General features: G+C 45.8%; 1 protein-coding gene across 6 annotated transcripts in view; it reads left to right on the top strand.

Moving 5' to 3' along the window:
- The window catches only part of SSX2IP (SSX family member 2 interacting protein), a 60,926-nt gene that overhangs the window by 10,912 nt on the left and 25,416 nt on the right, over window positions 1-24,598 (top strand). For 3 of the 6 annotated variants that reach the window (XM_075936365.2, XM_075936364.2, XM_075936361.2), the window contains exons 2-8: window positions 7,285-7,421; window positions 8,097-8,266; window positions 8,503-8,703; window positions 14,289-14,399; window positions 15,084-15,219; window positions 16,704-16,779; window positions 16,861-17,038. In XM_075936365.2, the coding sequence (XP_075792480.1) occupies window positions 7,379-7,421; window positions 8,097-8,266; window positions 8,503-8,703; window positions 14,289-14,399; window positions 15,084-15,219; window positions 16,704-16,779; window positions 16,861-17,038 (915 nt within the window). In that variant the 5' untranslated portion in view covers window positions 7,285-7,378. Of the gene's footprint in view, window positions 1-2,912; window positions 2,951-4,013; window positions 4,075-6,030; window positions 6,051-7,284; window positions 7,422-8,096; window positions 8,267-8,502; window positions 8,704-14,288; window positions 14,400-15,083; window positions 15,220-16,703; window positions 16,780-16,860; window positions 17,039-24,598 lie in introns of those variants that run through there. The other 3 variants (XM_075936363.2, XM_075936362.2, XM_014572097.4) reach the window with 3 other exon arrangements.

Here is a 24,598-nt window from a genome sequence, read left to right as displayed (position 1 = left end):
GAATAGGTAATATCAAGTGATCTATCCCTGTTGTTCACTACCAGCTTCTGGCAAACAGAGGGTAGGTTGTTCCTTAATGATTGGGGATAGACTAGATAGTGTTTCTCAATCTTTTTTTTATAAAGTACCCCCTTTAAAAAAATTATAAGTACCCCCAGTACGTACAGTTTTCAAACATACATTTTTTTCTACCATTTCCACACATTTGTTTAAACAACTTAATCGTAGCCAGGTGGGTGATTATTATTTTTTTATTTTTTACACTCAAAAATGTCAAGTGCTGTAAAACTTAAAACAGTTTCAGTTTTCTCTAAATTTCAGTTGTGTTGACGTACCCCCCAGACTTCTCGAGTACCCCAAGGGTATTCGTACTACTGGTTGAGAAACACTGGACTAGATGACTATGAGGATCCCTTCCAACCCTATATTTCTATGATTCTATGACTGAGGAGTAGCAGAAGGTGTTGGGCTTTTATATGTGTTGGGTATTTGTCAGCCCTGAATTCTCTCATTCTGTGTGTGCGCGTTCATGTTGGGATGTACTAGTGCTCCTCACTTTATTGGGGTCTGGAGACCTTCTCTGTCTTTGGGTTCAATCTTCTTACCTCTCCGTGTGAGCTGGGATGAAGGGATTGAAAATAATACAGATGTAAACATATGTAATCTAGTTAAATAATTAAGATGCACAATAGGGTAGATGGTGACTACTGTGAGGAAGTATGATCTTTTTTAACCTTTAAATTGAAATGTTTTCAATTAATATTAGGTTGTTAAAATAAGGGTGCAATAAAACCCAGTGTAGTTTTCATGTTGGAACATCTAAGTTGGTTACAGAAAATGTATTTAGTAGAGAACAACTAGGCTACACTTTGAATTGCGCAAACAAACTTAATTAGAAAAATTAGGTAAGCAAACAAGCATGCAATTATTCCTTATACAATTCTACAGTTATACTTACACTGTTTCATCTTTGAATGGATGATCAGTCCACCAACAGCAGCGAAAAGTGCAGCTTTATCATTCTGAAACCTAATGGCATCCTTTCGAGGTTGATTGGAGTTCTTCTGCAATTTAGCTAAACTACCCCTTTTATAATCCATTATTATATTAATTAACATTAAATTGCTTCTTACCATAATTATATTTCTTCCACAGCACCATCTCATTATTTCTTTACATTACACACATTATTTAAATTAACATCTGCATCACTGTGCTTTCCATACTATCAATTTAATTAGCATTTTAATAAAACATTTTCAGTTCTTAAAAATGTTTGTTTAGACCAGTTATAATGAAAACATAATGGTAACGTAATGCTAGGTCATGTCCTTGGTAACTTTTACTTTCCGATAACTCTCTGTCTTCAACTGGCAGCAGGGCTGGGAGCGGTACAGCTTCATGGCCGAGAATAGGGATGTTAAAATGTGTTTATTTTGGTAAACATGTACCCGCTGAAATTTTCAGTGGGTACATGTTTACATACGAGGGGATGGGGGGGGGAGACAGCTCTGTGAGACCCAGTGCACACAGAGTTGCTCTCCTCCCATACTGTAGCCTATTAAAAGCTGGCTCCCTGTGCGTACCAGCCACCGCCTACCCTCCTGCATTGTTCCCTCTGTTTCAGAGGCAGCAGCATGGGGAGGGGGCAGGTGGGTGCACAGGGAGCACTGGCTCCCACCACCTTCCCTCTTTCTCCCCTGCACTACTGCCTTTGTGTCAGAGGCAGCAGTGCTGGTGATATGGTGGTGCCTGGGAAGCCTGCTTAAAAGCTGGCTCCTGCCTGTACGCACCTCCCCCTGTGCTGTAGGGGGTCTGCATATAACCGTGAAGGTAATTGTTTACACGTTTACACTCTCACATCCCTAATCGGGAGGAGTTGCTGGCACAGTGCACTGGCTCCTGGGAGCGGCAGCACCAAGCACCTCTCTGTTGCCTTGGTGTCTCCTGGGAGCAGAGCTCTGGGTTGGAGCTCTATGGATATCGATGTTTATCTGCAGGTAGACATTTGTAAACACACATGATGCTCCTGGAAGGGGCCAACAAGCCCCTGTGGCCCGAGGGTGGGAAACACGTGACTCTGTGCGCTGCCATTTGTTGGCACCACCCTTGTCAGCTCCCATTGGCCGCAGTTTCCCATTCTTGGCCATTGGAAGCAGCAAGGGATGGTGCTTGCAGGAAGGAGCAACGTGCAGAGACTTCCACTCCTCTGCCACACACAGGACCAGTCTGGCTGCTCCTGGGAATTGGCTGGTGGTATAGGCCAGGGTAGGCAAGGAACCCGTTGCATGCTGATTGTAATTTACTAGGAGATTCCGCAGGATCGACCAGTTGATGGGTTGGTGATTGCTGCGCTATAACAATATGTACAGAAGGGGAAAGGAGCACTGAGGGAGGAATTACCCAGCAACAGTGTGGCCTAATAGAAAGAGCACTGAACTGGAACTATTCCTAGCTCTTCACTGGCCTGTTGAGTGACTTTGAGCAAGTCACTTCTCTTCTATGTCCCTGTTTCCAGTTGTAAAATAGGAATAATGATGTTAAGTTATTTTTAGACCTGCTGATGAAAAGCACTATATAAAAGCTAGATCTTCCATTTTACCTAGCCACAGTAGCATATCAAGTGCTAATCTAGCTCATTCCACAATCAGCCACCTCGACCAGCCATGGTTTTTTGTGGTTCTTATTTTTAATCCTGGGACTATTGTGAACTACATTGTCCTAGAAGACTATAACTGTCCAGGAGGGTCAGGGATGGAAAATATGGTAGCTAGCTGGGGTCTTAGTCTGTTGATAGCTTTGAAGATCAAGAGCAAGATCTTGACCTGGCAATGGAAGTCAGTGAATACTGTGCTTGTGGCATCTTCTCTTGTGCATAGATGGACTAACATTTTCTACTTTTTTGCATGTAGATGGAAAGTCAGTAAAAGGATGAAAGAGTACAATAAAGGTAACTCTAGAGCAGGGTTGCGGAACGTTTTTTGGGTTGTGGGCCACTGACCCACAGAAAAATCAGTCTGAGGCTGGGGGCTGCAGGGAGGCAGTGGAGGGACTGGAGTGCTACCACGAGTTCTCCAGTGCTGAGGGAGACCCATAAACCTTGGGAGCCAGATCCAGGCAACCCAAGAGCTGCATCTGGCCCCCCAGCCTTAGGTTCCCCAATCCTGCTCTGGAGAGAAAACAGTGGTCATATTCGGAGATGGTTACTTTTTTGCTCTCCTGATGATATACATCAGTGGTCCCCAACACGGTGCCCGCGGGGCCATTTGTGTCGCCCGCCGTGCGCCTGCCAAGTGCTCGAGGCTGGCCTGGGCCCGGGCACATGGTGCATGCATGGAGCCGGAGCCAGACACCGGCCCCAGGAGCGCCGCGAATTGGCCGCTCACGCCCCGGGTGCGCGGCGCTTGGGGGGAGGACGCCGGCCCCGGGCACGCGGCGCTTGCGGGGGGGGGGGTGCCGGCCCCGGGCGCGCGGCGCTTGTGGGGAGGAGGGGCGCCGGCCAATTCGCTTGCAGGGGGGGCCCCCCGCCCCCGGGTGTGCATGTGTCCCCGCCCTCTGGCGCCCAGCAGGAGAACGGCCACGCCCCCTGGCGCCCGGCAGCCTCTAAAGGTTGGGGACCACTGATATACATCTATGTGGGGCAGATGCCCTTTCATAAGGACCAAGTCTAGTGCTATTTCCATTTATACTGAAGTTTTACTGTTTGGATTGGGAGGTACAGGCATCAAAGAGATACAAGTTCTACATTGCATTTTGCATCACTAGATGGAAAAACTCTTGGATTTTTAAAAATCTGGAAGGGCTCTGGATGATACAATTATCACTCATAATGGGATTTTGGCATTTTAGGGAGTCAGGGCCAGGTATTTCACTTTTGTATGTGCCTTAAAGATAAGGACTTAAGTACCTTCAGAAATGGCCCTCACTTACTAAAACAGAGGATTAAATTGGTTGAAATGGCAGTAATTAGAAAATGCCTGTGGTTTGATTTGCATTTTCTGTTTTATTAACAGGACTGCAGTGGGTAATGCTCCTTATATGAATTGATGGATGCAATAGAAGCTAAATTAACATGTAAGAAATGTTTGTGTGGTCTTTGTATTGTGCTTGATCCTGGGTTTATTTGGTAAAGACATTGTTGATTTTGGTGGGAGAGAGGGAAAGGAAGACCCCTTTTTTAAAGACTCTGTTCCTGAAATTAATTAAAAAGGTCTAGTTCTTCTAAGTCTCTTGACTTTTTGGAGCGTGGCTCGTGATTTTTGTATATCTGGGTTTGGCACTACTGCAGTACCTTGTTTTTTCTCTTTTCTTTTTAACACTGTCTCCCCTGTTGCTCTCTTACATCTAAGTTTTCTGATGGATACGTTTGCATTAGTTGGAATATGTAAATTTGCTGCAGTTATTGAGTAGTTATACCTTGTTATGATGTTGAAGATGTATTTGTGAAACAGTCTCCCAGAAATATATCCTATTTTCCAATGTTGGGCATGTCATTATATGGTTGTACCACAATGCCCTAGAACTAAGGTGAAGTTGAAAAGATTTAAGGAGCTATAAATGAGGCATTTTTGCCCTGTACTTTGAATTTCCTAAATAATTTTTTGTTTACATCTCAATCATAACACTGTGTTATGCTTCCTTCCTTTCTTTTTCCAATAAAACTTCAGTTTGCAATGGGGATGTTAGCAAATGTTTATTTTTGCAAATGTGTAACTGCTGAATTTTTCTGCAGTTACATGTTTACATGTGGGGAGGGGGCAGGTGGGAGCTGGTGCTTGCAGGGAGCTGACTTTTAAGCTGTTTACCCACAAGCACTGGCTCCCATCCGCCCCCCCCCCCCCCCCGCTCCTCCTTGCTGCCTCTGATACAGAGGCGGTAGCATAAGAAGGGAGGGGAGGTGTCTCTGTGGAGCTGGTATGCGCAGGTACTTAGTTTTCTTCCCGCATGTATTGCCTTCCCCTCCCATGCTGGTGCCTCTCTATCAGAAGTAACAGCATGGGCGGGAGGGTTCAGGCAGCTTCACAGGAACCCGTGCTCTTGGGGAGGCAGCTTTTAAGCCTGCTACCCCGGGCACTGGCTCCCACTTGGTATAGAAGCAGCAAGGGGAGGGTGCGTATCGTAAGGGTGTTAACTAATGAGTAATTTACTAGTTGAGTAGTCAATGGAATTTCCATTGACTACTCAACTAATTGATAGGAACGTCTGCATTCCTCCTTTGAAATATACATTCTCAACCTTTATAAAGTACCCCTTTTAAAATAAAAATAAGTACCCCCAGTACCTACAGTTTTAGACACACACAATTTTTTCTACTGTTGCAACACGTTTGTTTAAACAACTTAATTGCAGCTGGGCAGGCGATGAAATTTTTTGAGTACAGAAATAATAAAATGCTGTAAAACTTAAAACAAAAATTCGGTTTTCTCCAAATTTCAGTTGTGTTGATGTACCCCCCCCCCCCCAGACTTCTATTGGGTACCCCTAAGAGTATTCGTACCACTGGTTGAGAAACACTGCTGTAGACAACTGAAGTTTAAAGCAGTGTTTCTCAGATGTCGCCACCGGGGGGGGTCTGTTCTTGTAGTCACAGCCTACTGGACAGTAATGGTGGGGCCAAGTGGTGGCTCCTTTCTTGGGGCTACCAGCAGTGGTTGTGCCTTGTCCTCTGTCTGGAGACTGAAAAGCGGGAGGAGAACAGTTTCTCACTTTCATGGGGATGGTGTGGTTGGGCTTCAGCCCTGTGGCAGACTCCAGTCACGGAGCTTAGGGCTACCCCCAGGGCTGAGTAAGTCTGCTGTGAAAATTGGTATTTGTATGTTTCTTTAATATCACTTTTCTCAGCAGACTTAGTAGTTAGCAAGTTTTTTTTTAAATTAAAGGAACCAAAAAACAAAAAAGGGAAAAAAGACAAGTATGTGCTAAATGCCCTATTTTTGTTTCTATGTTGTTTAGGTCCGGTAAAGAATAGAGACAACTGTACATTATTTTTATTGAGTCTGCAAAAACAAAAATAAAACCCCTACATAAGTAAACTGCAATGATTTAGACATGTATGTCATATTTATTTAACTTAAAGTTAATGAAGTATTTTAGGAAAAAATGTTAGAGCTGCCACCAGCAAGAGTTGGTGGCTGCAGTCTGAGGCTACCAAAAATGTATTGAGAACCCCTTAAAGTCTGAAGTGCTCTGTTACAAGTGATTTGTTGCAATGATATCAGAACAAAATATATCTGTGCTGTAAAAGTCCTCAGAAGAAACTCATTTGAGGGTATCATTGACATTGTTCATCAGAGCTAGGTCTGCCTTCCTGTGGAGTAAAAAGTGGGCCTGTTCCTCTAAAGGTGCAGATAGCTATGGATGTGTATAGCTCTCAACACAGCTGCTAGACTAAAGGTAAAGACCATCCTTCTGGAGGCCTTATGTCTCTATGCTGGTTTCTAGATCCAGAGCAGTGTGACACCTGTGGGTCTAATGCTGCTTTCTCTTTTTCCGGGAAGACCCAGAGAGCTTTATTTTACAAGTGCAAGTACTTTTGGTTTCCCGAAGGCCAATATTGTAGTCAATGACTAGGCCAATACGTTTGTTCCATTCAGCATATTTGAATCTCTCCCACCCTGTTTTTTGCTGACAACTGTTGTTTCAATTTTTTTTTTTTTGTATTTTAAAATACAAAATTGAACTGGTTGTCAAGTGGTGTGACTTTTCTTTAAATTCAAACCTATATTTTTTTCCCACCAGGTTGATACTCTTCCTTTGCTCTTTCTGAATCAGGTATACTAATTTCAGAGCTTGGAAGACAATTATTTTTCTCTTAGGTAATAAGCCCACAGAGATGAGTCTATGATGTAACTGTATTTAATATTTATTTATAGAAGAGCAGCTACTTGGTTATGCTGTTTGATATAACATCCTTAATACTTAAGAGAAACCATTTTACCATTTCTCTAATGATGTACACCACTGTAAACAACTATTGGATTAGTTTATCTGCATTATGATTTTCTTTATCCTCTTTATAGGATGCTTGGTGGAGTGTTTAGATAACCTTAAACTACTTAGCTTGTAGTTTAAGGTTATCTAAACACAGTACCAAAAATTGCCTTTTCTGGTTGTCTGTTTAAATATTGGTTCTACTTATTGTGCTGTAATCACTAGGTTTCATAGATTTGTTTTTATATAGACAGTTCATATGGCTTGAGCCCGGAAGCATCTGTTTTATGCTTGTTTTGATCTTCTAGCTGTGTGAGATACTATTGTTAATCCAAAACTTTCTTGCTATTTTAGGAGATGCCTAGATAGGAGACTTTACCAGTAATTGTACTACTAAATACTTCACTGTTGACCCAGTTGCTCAGGTACCTTGACTGTCTTTGTTGCTATGGGAGATTGGACAACCGTTACAGTGCCAGCGCTGCCATCAGGTAACTATTGTATTTTAGAAGACAAAATTGGGAAGAATTTTAATGAATGGGGTTGGAGTATCACTAGTAGCACAGTATTTTACAGGCAGCTAAACAGAGTAGGGTTTCATTCATAAAATATCAGACTCCTTAAGTGGAAATGTCAAATAATATAATTGTGTCTATACTGTACAATTACTACAGAATTGTTACCACTAAAAATTATTTCACCTTGTGTGAGAGAATTCTATGAATTTATGCTTTGTCCAGTCAGTGAATGTCTCACATTGCTGCCACTTTTCTGTTCAATGTTTCTTTTCTCCCATGTTTTGATTAACAATGCATTAAAGACAAGAATTGTTTTATGTTTAGGGTGGTGAGGGGGCGTAGATTAAAATGTACAATGAAAATTAATATATAAGAATCCTAAGTACAAATGTTAAGAATGTATGAGAAATAGTAACTAGTAGTTAGAATGATTTTTGTGAGAATTTATTTGGGAGAGGAAAGCACATTTTTCATGAGAATACCTTATTTAAAATTGTTTTGGTAGAAACTTAGCTTCTTAGCATTTTGTTTTTAATGATTCTAAATATCACTTCTAAAGTTCCTAAACAGTATGAGTAATCCTGTTTTAGTCTCTTGAATGTATTAAACAATTAGTTCTATCTTGTTTAATAATATTTTGAATTGTAGCTAGCAAAAACACTTTGCTGAATACCTCAGAAAAAAAGATGTGCCCCTCAAGCTTAAACATGCAACAAGTGCAACACTCACCACTGCCTTTGTCCAAAAGTCCGCACAGCTCTTTCAGTGCCTTCTGCACAGATGAGAATGTTGAACAGTGTGTCTCCTATCTTAACAGGGTAAGCCACTTTCTCAGTTGGGGCTATTAATATAAACATTAGTCAGTTGCGGAAATGAGTGTTCTGTGGGGTGAAAGAGTTTATTCCCATGAAATAAGTTTTTCTTTGGTTCCTATTTGAAAGCCAAAGGGGTTTTTTTTTCTTGTAAAAATGTATGTATTCTAGTATGATGTCTCCAAGTTTGGAAAGGATAGCAAGAAATTGGTCCAATTATTGCTTTCTCTATCTCTTACTAGGAGTTGACAACCTTAGGTTTCCCTTCTCTTTATTCGGAGTGCAATGATAGAGAATTAAATGTAGTATCCATCATAAATTGTATGAATGAACTACTTATACTCCAACGCAAGAACCTTCGAACTCAGGAAGAAGTGGAAATCCAGCATCTGAAATTGGGTAGTGACATGGACCACTTGCAGAACTGCTATGCTAAAGTAAAGGTAGATAATCAGTTCTCTCTAATTGATATAATGCAATGTGGAATGTTCAGTTAACCTTACTGAGAATAACAATTGTTATTTTGCTGATTTATCAAGACTTGATTATCGTACAAGTATTTTTTCTAGGTGTGTTTTTTAACTAATTGAAAACTCATTACATATAATGTAAAATGAGAGGAATAAATAGCTTTTTAAAACTATTTAGTGACCATCTGTTCCCAAGAAAGCTTGATTAGACTAAAAGGTAGTGATCTTGTAAGATTTGGTGGGTTTATCTTTAAATAGGATATTGTGAGTGTTTCTAGATTTTTCAACCTTTGAAAATAAATCACAAGAAGTACAACAACTTTATCCATTTGCTCTTCTAATATACCTTATCTTGTTTCCAAAGGACCATCTCCAAAGGCGAGCATATAGCTCGTTTTCCATATCCGTTCAGTTCTTGGCTTCTCCGAGAGGCCTGACGACAACTGTCTTGTCATAGTATTTATTCAAAAGCAGTCAGCAACACTTTTGGTCACTGTCTTGAATTTACACCAGCTTGGTAGACGAGGCTCCATAATCTGTTACAATCCAGTCTCCCAAAATTTTAGGCTAAACTGTAAATGTCAGTGTGTTATTGATAATGATTTAGATGGCCGGAACTTAATGGAAAAATATATTTTATAGTAAGTATAGATGCTGAGTTGTGGCTCAGCACTAACGTAAGCTTCTCTTCTATGGTAACACCCTAGCAAAGCTGCTTTTGTTTTCAGTGATTTACTCAGCCCCCGTTAGTTTTGCTTTACAAGAAGATTGACTATCCGTACCACTTTTGCTAGTATTTGTATTGCAATAACACCCACAGTTTGAATCAGGATCCTGTTTTTCTAGACTGGGGTCGGCAACCTTTCTGAAGTGGCATGCCGAGATTTAATCTTCTTGCCCTTGGTTGCGCTGCTCTCCCGGGAGAGGGACGAGGGCTCTCTCCACTGTGCGCCTCGCTCAGTCTCCTGCCCTGGGCTCCACTCCAGTTTTTCCTGTGTGGAGGGAAGAAACAGAGTGCATATGCTTCCTTTGAAACTGGATGCAGCATGGAGCCTCAGGGCTCCCCGCCTTTGTAGGAAGCCGGCACTGGCTCCAATCTTGTGGGAGGTGGGATGCTGGATCGCCAGCATGGGCTGGGGTCAGGGTGACTTGTGGGGGATCAGTGAAATGGGGTAAAGTGGAGGCAGGTGGGTGATCCTTGGGTGTCTAGCCCTCCTGGAGATGGGGTCCAGTCCATGACATCCTCACCTTCCTGCCAGGGATCCAGACACTCAGGGGGCAATGCAGCTTTGGAGCAGGGAGATTCTCCCCGCCCCCACATACACATTTTCTTCTCCCCTCACCAGCCCCCACCATCACTCAGCCCCAGAGCCGTAGCCTGGGCAGCACTCAACCTCTAGTACAGTAGTTCTCAAACTTTTTGGTCCATGGACCACCTGGCTCAATGGAAACCTTTTTGCAGATTGTCAATTGTAAATGAAAACTCACTGTTAATTACATAATTATATCTGAGCCATTTTGCTAGTGCTGCAGCTAGGAAGAATGGATTAATTTATATTAACAGACTGAGCCTTTTAATTTTCTTATGTTAGTTTATCAAACTTCATTTTAAATAAAGTAAAATATTAATTTATGTCCAACAGAAAAGGTTTCAATTTTTTCTTTGTTTATTGCAGGGGAGGGGAACTGTCAGTTGGGGACCCATAAGTGAGAAGCAAAAAAAACTACTTCAAAACCTCACAACCCTCTGAGCCTGACCCCATCATACCCCAGTCCTCATGTCGCCCATTACCTCCTCACCCTGGCTCCTGTTTCCCCCACCCCTGGTCCCCACTCCTCCCATGGGGTGTGGATGTTCCTGGCTCTGTGCAGGGTTCCTGTGTCACCCGGTGGAAGCAGGTGGGTAGCTGGGGTGGCTGTTGGAGGCACCGGGGGTGGACTCCCCAACCCCATAGCTTACTTCTCACCCAGCCCCCCCACTGCCTCATCACCCCCAGCCCTTGACACTCTGGATCTTCCCTGCCCATCTCTGCTGTCCTGGCCTTGTGCAGGGTCTCTGTGCTGCCCAGAAAAGGCGGGTGGGGAGTAGGGGCAGCTCTCAGGGTCACTGGAGGCGGACCTGAGTGGGCACCTGGGTCTGGTTGGATGTTTCTTCACCTCTGCTCCCGCCATATGCCCTGGAGCTGTGCTCCAAGCCTCGTGGATGCACAGGATCCAGGGTGGGAAGGGCTGAGCTCTTGCTGCAGACTGTGTGTGCCACTGAATATCGGTTCGTGTGTCGTAGTTTGTCGACTCCTGTTCTAGACACTGTACGTGAGCCCACAGGAAGACAGCACTTCTGTCCTGAGGAGCATATTATATGTGTGGAAACAATGCTGGCATGTAACATGACAGTTGCATGAAATGGCTGTTTTACAACTGTACTTCAGATTTAAAAAAAAAAAACCCAAACCTCTTAATTTATGTATTATATTAACCCCCAGCAAAGTCAGCCAAACTATTTACCCCATGTGCAGGTGTGACCAAGGAGAGAAACTCCGTGTCTTATTTTCACAATGCTTTTGGTTTGAAACAACCCTAATTTGTCCCTCAGTATGTAACTTCTGTGTGTACCTTCTTGCCCCTTCCAAAACTGGTATGAGGGTGTGATTTATTGTTACAGAGGTGGTATTGTGTGGGAATGTTATCTGTCGGGGAGCTGTTCCTACACGTATTTATCACTTTTAAATGTATTCAGAGCTGCTAGGCTCTTAGTACATTTAAAAGGCTAAAGAGTAGCAGGGAGGACAGGGTGCTGTGCTTGTGTTTTTAAAATGTATTAAGAGCCACCAGGGAAGTGACTAGTCGAGTCACTAGTCAACTAGTAGTGCGTGGATGTGCAACACCGGTATTGGTATAGTGGGTGGATTTGTATCACCAATACAAACAAAAGACACACACACAACAAAACTGAAAGTGTAGAAGCCCCAGAACACATTAACACATGGCTTCAGGATTTGTAGAGGTCTGCATGTTTTAAAGAGCTTTCAAATAAGGTTTCATCCCACAAAACAACTAGCATCACATCTTGTACTTGCTATTTCTGACTCTCAAGAGCCAGAACTACCACATAGCAAAGATCTGGCCTTAGTACAATACAATATACTATGTATTAGCAGAGCTCGACAAATTAGGCAATCTACTCACCTGTGGCGAGTAGATTTTAGCATGGCGAGGCCACACAGCGCGGTCTGTGCATGTGCAGCATGCACTTCCGCGCAGCTGGCGAGTGGGGCTCGCTGCTGCTTGGCGAGCCCTATTAATTAGTAACACAGGATTTTAGAAAATCATTTAAGATCAGAGTTTTAAATATCTGCAACACTTGAAAAAAATCTGTTAAGAAAAGAAAGTAAAAAATTCTTTTAAGCCATTAAACACCTATGTAAACTTTGTTTGAAATGCAGTCATACAAATGTCCTCCTAGTACCCTCCCACGTAGCCTGCTTTTCCATCCCCTACCAATCCAGCCAGACAGAGAGAACTGCAGTGAGTCAGGACACCCCAAACAAACTCCCCTCCCCCCACCTCTACCTCACTGAACAGATCAGAGCATCCACCCACCCCTTTTCCCCCACCTACCGCTATGCAATCTGCTCCCCACAGCTCAGGTGGGGGTTGGGATAAAATCCTGCTTCTCAAACTAGCAGGTACCAGCTGTCTGTCCTGTCCTAACTCCAAGCTAAAGCACAAATTATCCATACCTCCCCCACCTCACAGCACACACACTCACTCCCCTCCTCCCCCCAGCTCCAACTCACCCCAATGCCATCACTCATCCACCCCAACTTCCTCCACTTACCCCATGCAGTCAGCCCCTTATCTTCCTTTCCAGGAGTCTTGAGAGTGCTAAGTTTCTGCCTCTCTCTCCTCATGTAGACAAGATTCTCCAACCCCCCCTCCCCTCTGATTCCTCCCTCAGCCAATTAATTAATTACTCCCTCCCTCTCTATCCTCCTCCAGCCACTTAATGTCTGCTTCTCGCTTTTTACCTGCTCTGGGAGCTGCTTAGTTTCAAGCAAGGAGCAGCCCTGTATAGCTACTTGCTCAGCCAGAGGAGACACCCCTCCCCTGCCAGTCAGCTGAGCTCCCTGACTGCTTGGGAGCTTTGAACTTCTGAGAAGAGCTCAGAAAACTGCTGTGTGGTTGTGCAGACTTACAGGGAATTTAGTTTAACACCTCTACATATTCCTTGATGTATGCAAAGAAAAGGGCCCTGTGAACTCTGCTGTTAAAATGCGGGTATTTTTGTAAACGTGTAACTGCTAAATGTTTCAGTAGTTATACGTTATGTGCAAGGGGCAGGCAGGAGCCAGTGTTCACAGGGAGCCCCCTGTGAGTACCAGCTCCCCCTTGCACACCCATGGTGAGGCCATGGTGGGGGGGAGGGCGTATGTGTTGTGTAGGTGGCTCTGAAGGAGGTGGCACATGCAGGGAGCTGGCTTGAAAGCTGGCTCCCCACATGCACCAGCTCCCACCTCCTGCCCCCCTCCACTTGCTGATGCCTCTGATACAAAGGCAGCAGCATAGGAGAGCTCATGTGTCCAGGGGAGCTGGGGTACTCATGTGGAGCTGGCTTTTAAGCTGACTCCCTGCAAGCACTGGATCCTGCCTGCTGCTCCTCCCTGGCACTGCTGCCTGTGGGAGGCAGCAGCGAGGGGTGGAGGAACAGCTGGCTTTCTGTAAGCACCAGCTCCCACCTGCCCCTCCCAGCGCTGCTGCCTCCATGGGAGGCAGCAGGAGTGGAAGGGGTTGTGCAGGTGGCTCTGTGGGATGTGGCACTGTGGGTAGTCGGCTTGAAAGTTGGCTCCCCAGACGCACTGACTCCCACCTCCTTCCTCCCTTCCCATGTTGCTGCCTCTCATACAGAAGCAGTGGTGGGAAGTAGGGAGGAGGAGGGCTGCGTGTAACCATTAGGGTTAACTGATGAGCCTGGACACACATCCCTACTGCAGAGCTAAACTCTAGCTAAGGTATTTTTTTTCGTAAAGCACAAAAGTAATTTCTGTATGGTTATGAAGAAAACCTTCAAAAGTGTGGTATTTACTTGAATATGCACTGAAACAGTGTCTGTAGAGAAGATCTGAGTTTCCTTATTTGCCTCTGTGATGACTATTAAAAAAATCAACATTTTTGTGTTGATAATTTTAGCAGAAACATTCAGCTGTTGTACTTAACCAAACCAAAAAAAGACCTCACTGCTAAACCATCTAGTTTCTGCTTTGACTGTTACAGAGTAGGCATGCATTGTAGCATATTAAAAGTAGTAATGCCATGTTGCTTGTATTCATTTCTGTATTAAACTCAGTAAAAATCTCCACAAAGTGAAGCTGCTGCAGAATTAGCAATATGCTGCCTTGGAGAACCATGCTATTGAGACCTCTTGGTGTAAAAAAATGAAGGTTAATTTGCCATGTGGGGAGGGGCCTTGCATGTATACTGGACTTGTGATATTTCAACAAGAAACAAACTTGTTTCAGATTATTTTCTTTTGTATATTTAAATTGAGATTCCTTTTTTAGGAGCAATTGGAAGCTTCTAGAAGGGAAATAGTGGGACTTCAAGAAAGAGACAGACAACAGCAATGTAAGAACAGAAATCTGCACCAATTACTTAAAAATGAAAAAGATGAGGTGAGTCAGCCTGTACAAATCATTGACAGTTTTGACTAATTTTTCAGAAAACCTTAGGTTTTAGTAACTAGTTATTTTAAAAAGATCTATAAAGTCAGGCTTGCATAGAGAAAAAGTTAGCAAATTTTGTGTGTGGTCACTGTGAAGTTTGGTGTACTTATGTGCAAATGGCAGTGCTCTCGTTGCAGAAATAGACATGCAATCGTGTGATAACTTTTTTTAAATGTGTCCTTCTAAGTAGTACTCTGAGGCTAGGCACCAAGACTCAGTTATTTGCCAAAAGCCTTTCTACCAATTTATAACGAAACCAAAATAATACCTCAGATATGTGTTGGAGAAAAACAAAGAAAAACAAAAAATGCAGACATACAAACCTGGAAGAGGGACTAGAATCCTCATGGACGTTTACTGTAAACAATACTTTGCCTAAAGTAACTGCTTAGGAAAATCCTGAACGGGAGTTCTATGTGCACATGCATGTATCCCAAGGGTATCAATATATAATTAGCATCCTACTGTTCAGCTAAAAAGATTAGACAGACACTGAAAGTTACTAGGCCTTTAAAATTAATAATTTTATACAAATGTTTACACTAAGCTCTTCTTTGTTTTTATGTTTAAAGAAATGTAAAGGAATGCATGAACTTTAGATGAAAATTTATGGTGTTCGGGAATTTTTTTTAGGTACAAAAATTACAAAATATTATTGCGAGTCGGGCTACTCAGTACAATCATGATATGAAGAGAAAAGAAAGAGAATACAACAAACTAAAAGAGCGCTTACATCAATTAGTTATGAACAAAAAGGATAAAAAAATAGGTAAGTATATTCGTAAAATCACATTATAGTTATACTGTAAATCAGCATTTTCATAATATTTATTTACTTTACCATTTAGCATTAACAATATGTCAAGCTCCTTATTTAGAATGCACTTGGGTAACCAAAATAGTAGATCACCAGGAAGGTGTGCATAAAATATGTAGCATTTAATTAAACTTAAATGTAAAGAAAACTTTGATCTTCTATTTTTGCGAGTATAACAGTGCCCTTTAATAGTTTTTAAGTATTACCCCTTGTTTTGATAGGCATAAACCAGAGAAGGCCAGTTGACTACCTGTTGAGAATCATGACCAATTCCCCTCTTACAATTTCTACCTTTGTTAGTACAGGCAGTCCCCGGGTTACATGGATCCGACTTACATCGGATCCCTACTTACAAACGGGGTGAGGCAACCCCGCACTAGCTGCCCCCCTCCCAGCAGCCCAGGGAGACGCGGAGCGGCTTTTCTCAGCAGACACCTCAGCTTGAGAATAAAGGACTGAGGGAAGTGAGGTGTGGGAGAATAAAATTGAGCTCTGGAGAAATGTTTGGCTAGAGTTTCCCCTACAATATGTACCAGTTCCGACTTACATACAAATTCAACTTAAGAACAAACCTACAGTCCCTAACTTGTACGTAACCCGGGGACTGCCTGTACCACTTCAGATCTGATGGCTCTAGGAACAGCTCTGAATCCTAATGTAGACAGGGTTGTTTGGAGCAAAGAACTATATTGTGTCCACCAACTACAAATAGGTTAGATCAAAACTGCTTAAAATTTTGCATCCACCTGGTAGCCTAGAACTGCACTAATGTTAGGGATACTCTAGAGAGGAAATAAACCTAGTGTAAGTACAGCTTGGAGAATGAGAAGTGGGAAGCAGGTCACCTGATTGCAACTTCTATTAACAAAAAAATAATCTCAGGTGCTTTGCAACTTCTATTAAAAAAACTCATAGGTGCTCTGCCATTCTTAATAAGACACAAATCATATGACAACCATTAAGCTAGTCTGTCACAAGATAGTGAGTGTTTGTTCCAAGAGAGGTTTCTTCAGCCCATGACTGCAGAAGCTCCTTACACAGTATCATTTATAGAGCACATTGGGCATAAGATATCAGTATGGCTCTTGTAATGTTGCAAAAATACTCTTAGCATACATGCAGTGAAGTATCCGGTACTACATAGTTTAAAAAGAGATTCCATCATCTTAGAAACTCTACATTCTTTTTCATGTATTAATTGTAGATGTTACTTATAATTCTGCCATCAAAATTTCCTCTCGTCCTTCCATTATTTCCCTTTCTTTTTTTGTTTTTGGGAGAGTTTGGTCTCATGTGAGTCAAAAGATTTATTTTTATATTCAATCATGACAGTACCTTAATGTAAAGGCAAATGTAGGGTAACTTGAATATTTAGATACACTTTTGGGATTTTTACTTCACTTTGAAATGTTTTTAATATCCCTTCTGATTTGTAGCTATGGATGTTCTAAATTACATCGGCAGAGTTGATGGGAAGAGAGGTGCTTGGAGAACTGGTAAAACAGAAGCCAGGTAAGTTAATAGCTGAATACATATATATACGTTAATGAAAATGTATTTTGTAATTATTTATTGTAAGGCTACTGCTTTCAGGAATGAAGAAGACATGTACAAAGTTCTGTTAGGTGGTTATGAACATTGTCAAAAACAACTTCTGATGGAAAATGCTGAGCTCAAAAAAGTTCTTCAGCAAATGAAGAAAGAGATGATTTCACTTCTCCCACCAAAGAAGCAGAAACCCAAGGAAAGAGCTGAAGATGGAACAGAGCCTGTAAGTTTTTATTTTTTATATTTATATTGAACAAGTACCGGCAGTCCCCGGGTTATGTACAAGATGGGGACTGTAGGTTTGTTATTAAGTTGAATCTGTATGGAAGTCGGAACTGGCATCCAGATTCAGCCGCTGCTGAAACTGACCAGCGGCCGACTACAGGAAGCCCGAGGCAGAGTTGCTCTGCCCCGGGCTTCCTGGAATCAGCCGCTGATCAGTTTCAACAGGCTGAATCTGGACGTCAGTTCTTACATACAGATTCAACTTAAGAACCTCAGGTGTCCCCAAGTCAGCTGCTGCTGAAACTGATCAGCGGCTGATTCCAGGAAGCCCGGGCAGAGCAACTCTGCCTCGGGCTTCCTGTAGTCAGCGCTGGTCAGTTTCAGCAGCGGCTGACTTGGGGACGCCTGGGGCAGAGCAGCTGGGGTGCTGCTGGGTTGCTCCAGTAGCGCCGCTCCTCGGCGCTGCTGGACCAACCCGGCAGCACCCCTGCTGCTCTGCCCCAGGCGTCCTGATTCAGCCGCTGCTGAAACTGACCAGCAGCGGCTGAATCAGGACGCCTGGGGCAGAGCAGCTGGGGTGCTGCCAGGTTGGTCCAGTAGCGCCCAGAGCGGCGCTGCGGGACCAACCGGCAGCGCCCCAGCTGCTCTACCACAGGCGTCCGGAGAAAAGCCTGGTCTGCTGGGCGGGGGGGCCTCAGATAGTGGGCCCTCCCCCCAGCAATCTGAGGCCCCCCCGCCCAGCAGACCAGGGAGATGCGGGCGGCGGACCGAGACGCACCGCGGTCCCGCTGCCCGGGTCCTCCGCGTCTCCCTGGTCTGCTGGTCTCCAGCAGGGAGACGCGGAGCAAAGCCTCGGAGCACGCGGGCAGCGGGACAGCCCAGACGCGCCGCGGCTGTCCTGCTGCCGGCGTCCTCCGAGGCTTTGCTCTCCGTCTCCCTGGTCTGCTGGGGGGACTCTCCCCCAGCAGACCAGGGAGACGCGGAGAAGCTTTTCTCGCCCCGGAGGACACGGGCGGCGGGACTGCGGCGCATCTGGGCGTCTCGCCGCTCCCGTCCTCAGGGGCGAGAAAAACCCCGTTTGTCACTGCGGATCCGACATAAGTCGGATCCACGTAACTCGGGGACTGCCTGTACTATGCACAGTTAATGGATCACACAATATTACCCAAGCTTCTTAAAACTTGCTACCTCCACTAGTTACGATGTCTCCAGAGGAGCCCACTGTTTAGATGGACCCAAGTAGGCTACCTAAATCCTGCATTTGCTCCTATCAATTAGGGATGTAAAATCCTGTTTAAAAAGTTGAGTTCAACTGGTTATCCGGGATCTAATAGGTGGGGCGCCGGCTGGGCTCGAGTAGCCCCTCACGTCCACAGCATAGGGGGACCTGGCTGGCTGGAGTGGTTCCACACCCTGCTCATGGCTGCTTCAGCCTGGCCAGGCCACCGGTAGACCGCTCACATGGTAAGTATTACCCAGTAAGGTTGATGCTTACTGGTTAACCAGTTAACCCTTTACATCCATAATATCAATATTTGGGTATAGAAAATGGGGTAAGGTGCTGATTTTCAATGCTCTAATGTGAACGTAAGAATGGCCGTATTGGGTCCATCTAGCCCAGTAGCTTGTCTGCCGACAGTGGCCAGCACCAGGTGCCCCGGAGGGGGTGGACCAAAGACAATGATCAAGCGATTTGTCTTGTGCCATCTGTCTCCAGGGACACCATTCCTACCCCCTGGCTAATAGCCTTTTATGGACCTAACCTCCATGAATTTATCTAGCTTCTCTTTAAACTCTGTTATAGTCCTAGCCTTCACAGCCTCCTCTGGCAAGGAGTTCCACAGGTTGACTGCCCCATGTGAAGAAGAACTTTTGCTTATCAGTTTTAAACCTGCTACCCATTAATTTCATTTGGTGTCCTGTAGTCCTTATATTATGGGAACTAATGAATAACTTTTCTTTATTCACCCTCTCCACACCACTCATGATTTTATATACCTCTATCATATCCCCCCTCAGTCTCCTCTTTTCCAAACTGAAAAGTCCCAGTCTCTTTAGCTTCTCCTCATATGGGACCCATTTCAAACCCCCTGATCATTTTAGTTGCCCTTTTCTGAACCCTTTGCAAGGCCAAAATATCTTTTTTTGAGGTGAGGAGACCACATCTGTACACAGTACTCAAGATGTGGGCGTACGATAGTTTAAAAAGGGGCAGTAAGATATTCTGTGTCTTATTTTCTATCCCTTTCTTAATAATTCCTAACATTTTATTTGCCTTTTTGACCTCTGCAGCACATTGTGTAGACGTTTTTAGAGAACTATCCACGATAACTCCAAGATCGCTTTCCTGATTTGTCGTAGCCAAATTAGCCCCCATCATATTATATGTATAGTTGTGGTTATTTTTTCCAACTATTCCTTTACACTTATCCACATTAAACTTCATTTGCCATTTTGTTGCCCAATCACTCAGTTTTGTGAGATCTTTTTGAAGTTCTTCACAGTCTGCTTCTGTCTTGACTATCTTAAACAGTTTAGTATCTATCATCCACAAACTTTACTTCCTCACTGCCTGCCCCTTTCTCTAGATCGTTTATGAATAAGTTGAACAGGATTGGTCCCAAGACTGACCCTTGGGGGACACCACTACTTAACCCTCTCCATTCAGAAAATTTACCATTTATTGCTACCCTTTGTTTCCTGGCCTTTAACCAGTTCTCAATCCATGAAAGGACCTTCCCTCTTATCCCCTGACAGTGTAATTTACACAAGAGCCTTCGGTGAGGGACTTTGTCAAAGGCTTTCTGAAAATCGAAGTATACTATCTCTATTGGATCCCCCTTGTCCGCATGTTTGTTAACCCCTTCAAAGAACCCTAATGGATTAGTAAGATATGATTTCTCTTTACAGAAACCATGTTGACTTTTGCCCAACAAATTACGTTCTTCTTCGAGTGGTTGCTCATGTCCATTCGAAGTAGGCGTGCGCGCCGCGTGCACCACATCTTCCGGAGCGTTTTCCCTAGCAGTACCCGTAGTGCCGGCAAGGCGCCCCCTGGAGTGGCGCCTCCATGGCGGGGCATAAGTACCCCTGCTGGCGCTGCCCCACCTCAGTTCCTTCTTACCGCCGTGTCGGTCGTTGGAGCTTCTCTCTCTCTATAGCTGTTAGGCTTAGATAGTTTAATGGTTCCCGTTTCTTACTTTGTAAATAGTTGTGTAGTTAGATAGGTTTTTTGTTTTGTTCCTTGCCCCCCTTGGGGGTAAGGAATGCCAGGGCCGCAAGGCTTTAAAACGTGCGCTGACTGCGGGAAGTTTATGCCCAGGGGTGACCCACACGACAGCTGCCTTAAGTGTCTGGGTGAGGCCCATTTGGCAATAGCCTGCAAGATCTGCAAGTCTTTCAAGCCTTGTACTAGAAAGCACAGTTTCCCGCTTGAAGCTTCTCCTTATGGAGACGGTGCTTCAACCGGCACCGCTGGACCAGCCTGCGGTGCACAGCGCACCGGCCTCGATGTGCGAGGCCGGGCACCGGGCGGCGGCGGCGGCAGGCTCCCGGCACCGGTCTCACTCTCCCCCTTCTAAGAGGGTGAAGAAGTCCCGGGACAGGTCCCCATCCAAGAAGCCGGCGTCGGCTGGACACCACACGGCTAGCTCACCGGTGCACGCCTCCCCTCTAGTGCACCGTGGGGCGTGGCTCCAAGTTTCGGGGATGCCCGCGGATGTCCAGCATACTATCCAGGACTTGCCTTTCGAAGGAAAGACCTTGTTCTTGGAGAGCACAGATTCCAGGCTCCATACCCTGAAGTCCTTGGGCATACATACGCCAGCTACTCAGCGGCGTCAGCTGCTGTTTAGGCAGCAGGGTAGAGCGCAGCCCCAGATCCCTCGTGGGGACTTCTGGAGGCGCCGCTACCGGGCCTCCGGTGGAGGTTCCGGGGCAGCCACGCACCCTCAAGGGTCTAGGGGTCGACGTTGTCGCCCCAGGTCAGATCCCCAACGGGCAGGCCCTCACGGCCCTTCCAAATAGGGCAAGCCTCAATTTTGACTTAGAACTAGAGAGTCCCGTACCAGTCTGCCACCTGGGCCCCCCGTTCGGGGCCCGGCTTTCCCGTTTTGCCCAGGCATGGGCCCAAATAACATCAGATGCCTGGGTCCTCAACCTTGTTCATTCGTGCTATTCTATCCCATTCCTGGGCCCACCACCTTCAAAACCCCCTACCTTGTCCCTAATAAGGGACACCCCTCATGAACACATCCTGCTTCAGGAAGTGGGGGCACTCCTCGAAAAAGGGGCAATAGAAAGGGTTTCCCCGCACCTGCGGGGCAAGGGGTTTTACTCCCGTTATTTTGTTGTCCCAAAACCAAAGGGGGGTATCCACCCTATCTTGGACCTCCGGTTCTTAAACAAGGCAGTGGTGAAACAAAAGTTCAGAATGGTAACTTTAGCCTCGGTCATCCCAGTGCTACAACTGGGCGACTGGTACGTGACTCTCGATCTAAAGGACACCTACTTCCATGTGGCTATCAGGCCCAGTCACAGGAGGTTCCTTCAGTTTATGGTGGGCTGTCACCATTTTCAGTTTACGGTACTCCCCTTTGGGTTGTGTACTGCGCCAAGGGTGTTCCTGAAATGTATGGCTGTGGTTGCTGCCTTTCTGCGCAATCGAGGGGTACATGTGTTCCCCTACCTTGACGATTGGTTAATCCGGGGTCGCTCGTACGAGCAAGTAGAAGCTCACGTGTCACTCATAAGAGCTCTCTTCTTAAGGCTGGGGCTCTTGGTGAATGTCGAGAAGTCATCCCTGACCCCCTCCCAGAGCATAGAGTTCGTGGGAGCCCTCCTCGATGCGAAGGTGGCCAGAGCGTTCCTGCCCCACAGCAGGTTCCTCGCAATAGGGGAGCTGATTTCACAGGTAACCCGGTCCCCTATCACGACTCCCCGGGTCTGCTCCAGGCTCCTGGGCCATATGGCGGCATGCACTTACACGGTGCAACATGCCAGGATGAGGATGAGACCTATGCAGGCTTGGCTGGTGAAGGCCTTCTGCCAGTCCAAGGGCCTATGGGACTCCATAGTCACAGTGCCCCCGGACATTCTGGACTCCCTACTCTGGTGGACCCAGGAATCCGTGGTGCGCAGCGGGGTTCCCTTCAGTGCCCCTCCCCCCTCGCTGACCCTGGTCACCAATGCATCCGACCTAGGGTGGGGTGCACACCTCGGGGGCCACAGAACTCAGGGCCTCTGGTCCCCGTCCGAATGGTCCCTGCACATGAACGTCCGGGAACTGCGAGTGGTGAGGAAAGCCTGCAAAGCATTCCTGCCGAGGCTCTCCTACCGCTCCATCCTGGTACGTATGGACAACACTGCAGCGGTTTTCTACCTCAGCAAGCAGGGTGGGACACGTTCCCCACCTCTGTGCAAGGAGGCCCTGCTGTTATGGCACCTATGTGTCACGCACAACATCTCGCCCCAGGCAGAATACCTCCCCGGGTGCAAGAACCTGCTTGCTGACACACTGAGCAGATCCTTTGGAGCCCACGAGTGGTCGCTCAAGGATTCTGTACTCAGCCAGGTTTTCCACAGGTGGGGCTATCCCCACCTGGACCTGTTTGCCTCGGCACGCAATACAAAATGCAGGAACTACTGTTCCCTGCTGGGGCTGGGGAAATTTTCCAAGGGAGATGCCCTAACGACCACGTGGCCAAAGGGCGTCCTCTACGCTTTTCCCCCATTTCCACTAATCTCCAGGGTGTTGACCAGAGCGAGAACTTTCAGGTCCTCGATCATCCTCATAGCCCCCAGGTGGCCCAGACAGTTCTGGTTCCCCATCCTGGTGGACATGCTGGCCTGGGACCCCGTAGCACTCCCTCCAGTTGGGTTGCTAACCCAACCTTGGGACGGAGGAATAATGGTTCACCCGGATCTCCGGTCTCTCCACCTGACGGCCTGGTTTATCCGTGGTTGAACCAACCGAAAAGGGAATGTTCCTGACAGGTACAGATGGTGCTCCTTAGCAGCAGGAAACCCTCTACTAGACGGTCGTACACTGCCAAGTGGCAGCGCTTCTCATCTTGGGCGTCCCGGAGAGGACTACAGCCGTCCTCTGCTCCTATTCCAGCTATTCTCGACTATCTCTTTCAACTTCGTTCTTCTGGCTTGTCTTTTTCGTCTATTAAAGTCCACGTGGCATCTCTCTCCGCCTTCCATGTGGGTACGGCAGGAGCCTCTCTTTTTTTCTAACCAGGTGGTTAAAAGGTTTCTTACGGGTTTGGAGAAATTGTATCCCTCGGTGAGGGCTCCATACCCTGAATGGAACCTCAACCTGGTTCTTCACAGGCTTATATCCCATCCCTTCGAACCCTTGGCTACCTGTTCGCTGAAGCACCTTTCATTGAAGGTTGCTTTTATAGTAGCCATTACGTCTGCTAGAAGAGTATCAGAGTTAAGGGCGCTGACCATAGAGCCGCCCTACCTTGTTTTTTCTTGTGATAATGTGAGGCTACAACCTCATCCAACCTTCCTCCTGAAGGTGGTTTCTCCTTTTCACCTATCCCAGGAGATTTATTTACCAGTGTTCTTCCCTAAACCTCACGCATCCCCGAAGGAGCGTGTTCTACGCTCCCTGGATGCCAAGCGAGCGCTGGTTTTTTATATCGACCGAACCCAGCCCTTCCGTAAATCCCAACAGTTGTTTGTCACATTTGGGGGAAAGGGAAAAGGTTCACCTGTTTCTACCCAAAGGTTATCAAGATGGGTGGTGCAATGTATAGCAGAGTGTTATCAACTGGCTGGTAAAACCCCAGGCGTCCTCGGTAGCCTTCGGTGCCCAGGTACCTATCACAGAAATCTGCAGGACAGCCACCTGGTCTTCCCTCCACACGTTTACAACGCATTATGCACTACCTCAACAGGCCAGGGAGGATGCAAGGGTGGGCTCTGCAGTCCTCGAATCTGTGATGTAAATATATAGATCTCGTTGTCTTTGTTCTGGGTTGGTGACTTGTCACTGTTTATTTGTTCAAATAAATCTGTTTATTGTTCACCTTCCTTTATGACTCTGGTGCTATGACTGTTCCGACCCCTCCTCCTTGGGGTTAGCTTGGTAGTCACCTACTTCGAATGGATATGAGCAACCACTCGAAGAAGAAAAGAACGGTTACTTACCTGTAACTGTTGTTCTTCGAGATGTGTTGCTCATGTCCGTTCGACTCCCACCCTACCTCCCCTTCGTTGGAGTATCCGGCAAGAAGGAACTGAGGTGGGGCAGCGCCTGCAGGGGTGGTACTTATGCCCTGCCATGGCGGCGCCACTCCAGGGGGCGCCCTGCTGGCGCTACGGGTACCGCTAGGGAAAACGCTCCGGAAGACGTGGTGCACGCAGCACGCACACCTACTTTGAATGGATATGAGCAACACATCTCGAAGAACAACAGTTACAGGTAAGTAACCGTTCTTCTACATGCCTAACAATTTTATTCTTAACTATTGTTTTGACTAATTTGCCTGGTACTGACATGAGACTTACCGGTCTGTAATTGCCAGGATCACCTCTAGAGCCC

This window comes from Pelodiscus sinensis, chromosome 9 (assembly GCF_052426305.1).
Source record: "Pelodiscus sinensis isolate ZL-2025 chromosome 9, ASM5242630v1, whole genome shotgun sequence".
Lineage (NCBI taxonomy): Eukaryota > Metazoa > Chordata > Testudines > Trionychidae > Pelodiscus > Pelodiscus sinensis.
The sequence above is the reverse complement of the archived record's forward strand: the minus strand, read 5'-3'. Positions and strand labels throughout refer to the sequence as shown.